The sequence below is a fragment of the Hipposideros armiger genome, unplaced genomic scaffold, assembly GCF_001890085.2.
Source record: "Hipposideros armiger isolate ML-2016 unplaced genomic scaffold, ASM189008v1 scaffold_90, whole genome shotgun sequence".
NCBI lineage: Eukaryota > Metazoa > Chordata > Mammalia > Chiroptera > Hipposideridae > Hipposideros > Hipposideros armiger.
Window position 1 is genome coordinate 1834277 of NW_017731440.1, and position 8496 is coordinate 1842772.

General features: G+C 33.4%; 1 protein-coding gene across 5 annotated transcripts in view; it reads right to left on the reverse strand.

Moving 5' to 3' along the window:
- MIPOL1 (mirror-image polydactyly 1) overlaps positions 1-8496 on the reverse strand; it is a 268247-nt gene that overhangs the window by 174850 nt on the left and 84901 nt on the right. For all 5 annotated transcript variants that reach the window (XM_019644722.1, XM_019644724.1, XM_019644723.1 and 2 more), the window contains 2 exons: positions 4247-4280; positions 3817-3987 (listed from right to left, as the gene is read on the reverse strand). In XM_019644722.1, coding sequence (XP_019500267.1) covers positions 3817-3987; positions 4247-4280 — 205 coding nt within the window. The remainder of the gene's footprint in view (positions 1-3816; positions 3988-4246; positions 4281-8496) is intronic.

Genomic DNA, 8496 nt, shown 5'->3' on the forward strand with positions numbered 1-8496 from the left:
GCTCGCTCAAGAGTGTGAGCTCTGAGCAATAGTGGTTCGAGTCTCAGCCCGAGCTGAGCAGCCGCTGAGCTGCCAACAGGTGGCAGGATGGCTCAGCTAATAAAGAAACAACAACAACAAACAAGACAACCTCTAGGGTCCTATGGAAATTAAGATTCCAGAAAAATTAGTGGGGAAAAAAAGGGAAATTTCTAGGTATTTCTATAATTTGAGTAAAATATGTGAACATTAATTGGCAAAAAAAAAAAAAAAAGGACAAAGAAGAAAGAATGTGCGACTGGTTGGTAAGACAACTCCAAACAAATGCTAATTATAAAACTTTTAATTCATTCTATGAAAAACTTTAAGGCTTTCAGTTCTCCATTTAAACCAGAAAAAGATATAGAAGAATTTGAATAAGTAAGAGTATAAGAATTCATCCGAATAAAATAAGATTTTAACAAGGCCAGTTCAAGTAAACAAATTGTTTTAACTTGATTTGAAAAAAAAAGTTAATGTATCAAAATCAAGAAATTCTCACTGAATTTGAAGATTTCCAATAGCTACATACAATAGAACTAAAGGTATCTGACACTACATAGAAGACATGGTACAATTAGAAAATATCTGATGCTAAATTAAATAAGAGCATTAAAATTAAGGTGACATTTTTGTGACACTCCGAAAATTCAAAATCTTAGTCTAATCACAAGAAAAACAGACAAACCAAATTCAGAAACAACTCATAAAATATTTGACCAGTATCCTCATAACTGTGAAGGTCCTGGAGGGAAAAAAAAAGGAAGACTAATAAGCTGCCATAGGGCAGAGGAGACTGGGGAGACATGACGATTAAACTCAATGTGGTATCCTGGATTTAATCTTGGAAGAGAAGAACTTTAATGGAAAAGTGGTAAAATGTGAGTAATGTCTGGAGTTCATAGCAATGTACCAATGTAGATTTCTTAACTTCGATAAACAGTAATATGAGATGGCAAAATCAGGGGAAACCAAAACTGGGTGAAAGGCATTCTATGGGCACTCCGGACTGTACTATCTTTGAAACACTTCTGTAAATCTAAAACTATTTCAAAATAAACAGTTTATTTTTTAAAATTAATGTTAAAATATTTTCATTCAGAACCATAAGACAGCAATTAAAAAGTTTATGCTTATAATGATTATAATATAAAAATTAAAATGAATACTACTTGGACCAGAGAGCTTGACAAACATGCAAACTAAAATAATTAAAATACATAACTGCTTCTCCATAAAACATAATAAATATACACGTGATAAATATATTGCTGTGATAGGTAATACCTATTTATAAATAAAGACATGTTGGTAAATATTACCCATTACTGATTTTTTAAATTTTATACTATGAAAGGCAGTGGACAAAGGAGAGGAAGAAGGAATGCATGGCAAGCAATATTTAATTATCTCTATGTGTTTATTTTTAGTCAGCTTAAGAAAATAAATTATTAAATAATCAAATGTTTGAGCTTATACTATAATTAGTTCCAACACATAAAAATAGTTTTGGCTATGTCTTCCTTCAACAATATATTGAATGATCCAAGGTTAAATATACTTGGTAGGGCACGAAATGGTAAAAACAGTTGACTATTTTAAAAGTTTAAGGATTTTTTCCAATTGTCAGATCTCCACATCTAGTTAGGATGGAATCATTTGTTGCAGAACAACGCTCCAGCCAAGAACAAGAAAAGCCAGATAAAATTTTAAAAATAATCTATTTAAAATACATAAGAAGGCTGCTGCTACAACAATGACCTGAGCTGACCTGAGTGACTAAGATTCTGAAGAGGGGTTAACTGGATAGAAGGGAGTTGAAGATCTGCAGTCATTTTCCCCGAGTTTTAAAGATTCAGGCATAGGCAAGGGGCTGAGAAATCAGGCTTTGACTACACAGAGGGCTCCTGTCAGAGGACAGAGAAGTTACCTAAGCTTTTGGCAGTTATACAGAGCTGAAGTCACAAAATTGGAGATTTGAGAATACCACTGCAAATCATTTGCTAAATCCCAAACCTGTGTAGGGCTTGAAGTCAAAAGCTAAGCCCTAAAGTCTCTGAAAAGAGTAATGAAGTTTTCCACAGTCTTACAATGCTGAGGAGACAAACACTAGAATACAGGATCTGCCAGACGTAGGGCCCTCCTGAATACACAGCTCTCAGTCTGGGAAGGAGAAAAGTGCAGGGCTGAAACACAAGTAGACCAAGACTCATCAAACTTCCACCCAGCTTCCATGGAAAATCCTAAAGCATTTTAGATAGTGACAAGAAATGAACTAACAGGAAACATATTATGAAGTAGGAGAGAAAAGGGAAAACTGGTTAGATGGTACCTTAAGCAGGCAAGAACAGGTGTGAACAAGTGTAGAAATAGAGAGGTTGTCTGTAAAGACATGCAAGTGATAAAAAAGAAATGAATTGGTAAAGGCAGAGCATATGGGTGCACATGCATTGGGCTGGTGGATGAAATGATGGGGACAAGCACAAGTTCTTTTTTTTTTGATGTGGGAGGAGGGAGTGGATATCTAAGAAAGGAGAAGAAATAAAATAGCCCTCTAGAGGGAAGAGTTAATGGACTAACAAAAGCAAGATTCTCAAATAACGACACCACCGGCCTACTTGAAGACAGTGGTCATGAATTTGAGGTAAGTTCAGTTGGCAAATTTGTGTGATATTCTCCTGTCATATAAAGCTGCGAAGGTGTACAACAGGCAGAAAGTGAAATTTATAAGGCTTAGGTTTTGCCAGGAGAATAGGACAAAGGAAGACAGGACCAAGAGGACTAAGGTCATACTACATGCAAGTTGGTGAGAATTAGAGTGAGCCATGAAATCTAGGCTAACAGACAGGGAGGTGAGGACAGGAGAGGCTTGAGGGATAGAAAAACAGGTGGTCAGATCAACAGAAACAGCTGCCAGTGGAGGTGAAAATTTGCTAGTCAGAGTTCTAGAGTATGTGAGCCAGAAAGATAGTAAGTGGTGACACTGAGACTGAGAATGACCAAGAGTAGCATATGACCATAGGGTAGATGGCAGAAGTGGTGACTGGAGGAGAAATTCAAGACGATAGGCCGGATATTGAAAAAAAAAAATCATCTACACAGACGTTTAAATCATCAAGAATTATGACAAGAGTAGGCTAAAGAAAGAGAATGTGAAATGGATCCTGAAATCTCGAAGAAATGAAGGAAGCAACACAGAGTGTGTACTGGGTGGTACAATCTGATGCATGAGCTTCAAGCTGGAGGTGTTTAGAAATGAAAAAGGAACAATGATCTAAAAACACTACCGAACGAGCTTCCGTGTGCAGTGGTGTAACTGCTGGGGGAGGAAATACAATCGCTACCTGAGAAGACTGCAGTGGGAGCAGTATCCTCAGGGAGGCCCTCAGGTTTCAGGGAGAGCAGGGAGTCGTAAGTAATGTTCAGGAAAAATGACACTAATAATTTGATTCATTTATCAGTATTTACTAAAAGGCACTGAATTAGGCACTGGGAATAAAACAGTAACAAAGACATAATCTCAGCCCACACAAAACTGCGACTCTAGCAGTCTCATATACAAGTGATTACTTCAGAGAACATAACTGTATTTTTATAACAAGCTAACAATTTATTAAGAAATGAGAATGTGTGTATTTGAATAATAAAATATGTGATTATTTTAATACATCTGTGATGTGGTGTCAATTATATGCTAAGAACTCATTTAAAGTAAGGATTTTGGGACAAAATAATTTTTTAATGGTAAAGAAGAGGGGGAAATGGTAGTATATGCTTTTACAAATACATGCAGTTTACCTGAGACAAAGCAGAATCCCGCTCTTCTATCACTGCGTTCATTTCTTCTGCAGTTATTCTCTTTTTACATGCCTTGGTCTTGTAGATTCTCTCCACAATTATAGCTCCATTCTTCTGAATAGCTATGCCCATGTCTGCATTGTTTATTCTGTTCAGTAATTCCTGTAATGTCTACCAACACCATTATATGTTAGTCAGACATGAAGTTTTAATATATTTTATTTAATATAGGGTTTTAATTAATAGGCACATGTGAATTGTAAATTGACTGAGTGAAGTTATTGAATTTTCATATTGCAGCAAAGATGTACATTATTAGTGTGTCAATTCTTCTTTTTCCCACATCTTAGTTCTTGAAACCCACTCAATTGAACTTAAGCCTCTAAGATATAAGACTGACATCAAGAAATCTCCTCAGAGAATGGCTTACCATGTCATTTTCTTCAGGGTTAATATTTTCTAGCCTAGGAAAAAGGGACACAGAAAGCCTGATCAGTAGCATTTCCTTAGTGCAGCAAAATGAGTTCGCTTTTTAAATCTTTAGAACCTCAAGTAATTTCATTCGACTAGTCTTTAGAGTCAACCATGACACTGAACATATTAAAGTGCCACCTGCTCGACTCCATCTTTCAATAATACTCCATATCTTCTGCACTGACTTCAGACTGTTAAGTTATTAATGTTTACTGCTATATATGACTACAAGGATCAATTGTTCATATGTGCTTAGATGAAGAAAGTTCCCCAGTGATAGAAGCACTCATTCTCATCATTATATTTATTCCTGGACGCTCAATTCTTACCCGAAACTGTACTTCCTCTGGTTTTTTGGATATCATCACAAATAAAACAAGGCAAGTATTTTTATTACAAATTTTAACTATGTTACCTCAAAAGCAATGACAAATAATTACCACTAAATTTGACCTAAAAATCTCCTGCTGCAACCTATTTGTTAAAACAAATATACTATATAGAAAGGCTGACCAAACTTGAACCACATTTTTAGATGACTAATTTTCTTTTTCATTACATATGTAGAATTATTCAATTTAAGGAAAAAGAAAGCAAGTTACTTCCCCTCAAAAATGCATTTTGTCTTAGAAGACTCACAGCGCTTATTGAAATGATTGCTGATGCTGGTAAATTGAAGCTATGCAGTAAAATAAAAGGTTTAAATGACAAATCTTAGAAAATGTCTATAATTTAGGTATCCATTAAATAGGGTAAATTAAATGAAAATCTGTAATGGGTATTAGCAAAATGATGTGGATTTTAGAAATGGCCTCAATTATTTTAAGATTGTACTATAAGTTTAGATATCCAAGTTCCTGGCTTTTCGTTGCCCTCCACCCCATTTCTATGCTCCTATGAGTTAACATTTGCCACAAAAACAAACCAAAAGAGGTTGCTAAGAAAAGATTTTAAAAAGTCAATGAATTTGTTACAAAATTGTTCCAAACTCATCAGTTCAATGAAACAGCCAAATTGATGGAGAAAAAGTATTTTAGAAAACTGCATTATTAACATAAAAACATAAACATACATCAAAAAAACTATTTCTGTACATACTTAAGTAGTATAAGTTAACAGAAAGTAATTTTGAATTATATACATTAATGTATTTCAAACTACTAACGTCCATTTGGATTAACATTTCAACAAGGGCAAACACTGTCTCACATTTTATCTTTTTTCTCCCAAAATAAATCAACAGTTTTCAAATATCCTGCTTCATAACAGCTTATTCTACAAGAGCTGTGAAGATAATCACTTCTTTTTCACTCAGTTAAAAAACATAGTGGAAAAGTGTAAGATGACAAAATTCTTACACTTACTTATGATCATGTAAAAGTGTTTGAAGAACATCAGTGGTATTTAACAATCAGTTATTGGTTGGCTAAACATGATTTTTAAAGGAAGCCGTATGTGCTGAGGAATATTTACATTATTGTTGTTCTCTTTTGATGAAATTAGTCTAAGAGTTGATTATGGTAATTGCCAAAGAAGAATTCAGTTTAAATTTTTATACACTCCATAATCAATTTACTAAACTTGATAATTTAAAATGCGAAGATACATGGAAATTAAACATTTAGACTGGTAGATTACTGGAAACTTTTACAAAAAAATTTAGTTTTCAAGGTTATAAAACTCCCTTTTCTGTTTCAAAAGAATATAATCAGAAAGAAAATAACAGTGTGGGTTGGTTACCTAATATGTATATTCCAAATAATCAACACAACAAAAAGTGTATGGAATTTCTATGTAATACTTATAAGAATTTTTCAGGCAATGTAATCTGAAGAATTATTACTTTAACAGAGGCAGAGTTTCAATATTTTAAATTAACATCTTTCAACAGGGTATGGTTAAGATGATTTTATTTAGTCTAATATTAAATTCCCTAACAACTATAATTTTTTAAAAATTAAAATAAAATTTTCTTACCAAAGGTTATATACTTAAACCCTTGTCACATGAATTTAACATTACGACTATATAAATAATGTATGATTGCCTTTAAGAGTACATAATATATAGTGATTTATCTTTTGATGATGAATGAATTTGAATCATGTCAGGTAAGTGTAACCGGTCTGACGTGCAGGACATGAGTGAGCCAAGTCAATCACTTAGCATTTGGATCTCAATTCTGCTTTATAATTGTACTTTATGATTGAAGTAAATATAGTGATAAATATTCATTAAGAGAAAAATACAACTAATAAAAATGAACAAACGATTAATGTGAAATTTGAAAATTTCCACAGTAATTTACATAGTAACTTTTGATACAAACATGAATCTGGAAAGAGAAAAAACCAATACTTGTATTTCTCTACTTATATTCCTTTAAAAGTGTCAGGAAGTACAGTGCTTGTACTGCTACCAAAGATCAACTTCATCATAATTTAGTCTTGACTAGGTTATACAGAGCAGGGATTAGCAAACTTTTTCTGTAAAGGGTCAGATAGTATTTCAGGCTTTGCATATGCTCTCTCGCACAGCTATAGCTCTCTGCTTTTGTAGCGTAAAAACATCCATAGGTAATATGTACATGAACAGGTGTGGCTGTGTTCCAATAAAACTTTATTTACAAAGACAGGTGAGAGACTGCATTTGCACCATAGGTCCTTCTTTGCTGATCCCTAACAGAGCATTGAAAAATGAGATCAGATCTTTGATGTTAATACACTGTAAGTGCCAATTCAGTATATTTGACATATTTTTGTGAGCTGGATCATTCAATACCTGGTTAAAGGTTAATCACATAAAAAAATGTTGTTTTCAGAAATTTAAATTCAGTCCTACAATAAGTATAACATATCACTTACTTAATCACTTAAGAAAACATAAAAATTAGACCAAAAAATCGACCTTTAGAAAAAGAAGGCAGTTTAAAACAACTATACAAGGCATTCAATTTTCTACATAAAATGACTTTTTAGGTTTAAGGTTTACTAACAGCATATACAACATATAAAGCTTTACTGGTTTAATAAAGACTTAAACAGTGTTAGATGAAATATAGCTGAGAAACTATAATGTAACTTACCTACCTTTAATGGGGTTCACAATTATACAAAAGAATCTCAATCTTTGGTAAACTCTAATTTATGCCTACAACAGTCTAACGAGACATAGTCATGATAATTAGCAAGAATTTTGCTGAAGTAAATGTCCATGGGCTCAAGTTTCCATTGATTTCCTATACCACGCAAATTCTGACTGACAACCTTGCAGTCTCAGTGAAAAGACCCACGCATGAAATGTCACATTTCTTGATTTATCCCTAAAACACTCGATAGCATGTCTTTCATGTCTTTCCTTTCTAAACCTATAGTCATTCACCTGTTCAATGGGAAGAAGCTAAACTTTGACCTCAAATGATAGAAAGGACTAGTGATCAGCTAATCAGAAAATTCTGAATTGTTTGTTTAATTCTCTAGGTCTCATTTTTATACAGTGCCATCCTTAATATGTTAAAAAAATACACCAACAATAACAGAAACTGAAAAAAACATATCATGATCTCAAATGTTGGACTATACATACACAAACTTGTCTATTTTAGTATGTATATGTATTTATATGTATTTTAACTTGAATCCTTTTTAGTTTCTATTTTTAGATAAAAGAAAAAATGAAAAAAAGCATTGAAGATTCAAGGGGTAAGGGAAGGCAGAGAAGTGGCAGAGTAATAAGAGAAGACACACTAAACAAAAAGATGCAAAGTAGATCAGCAGAAGCCAAGAGAAAAAAGAAGACAGGAATTTGAGGATTTATAGGAAGCAAAAAATAGGGAGTTAGAACAAAAAGAGATGTGAAATAATCTATATATAATTTCAACCTATACTCAATGCCTCCAAATGTGCCTTTCCATCCAGCAAAGCTCAGTTATAAACTGGTTCTATCTTAACAAGGATTTAGTTAAAACTGCACTATGAAAGTTCAGACCTATAGACCTCAGCTGAGTAGAAAGGAATCTCCAGAAATCCATTTAAAATGATGCTGACATATTAATCTTTTCTGTTGTTGTTATTCTTCCTTCTTATATATGGTTTTTCCTGATCCTTCCTCCTGTACTCCTAGATTCTAACACAGCAAGAACTGACTATAAACTGTTCCTAGTAACCAATAATTCTTCGTATCAGTTAATATTATTTTAAGTGTTTA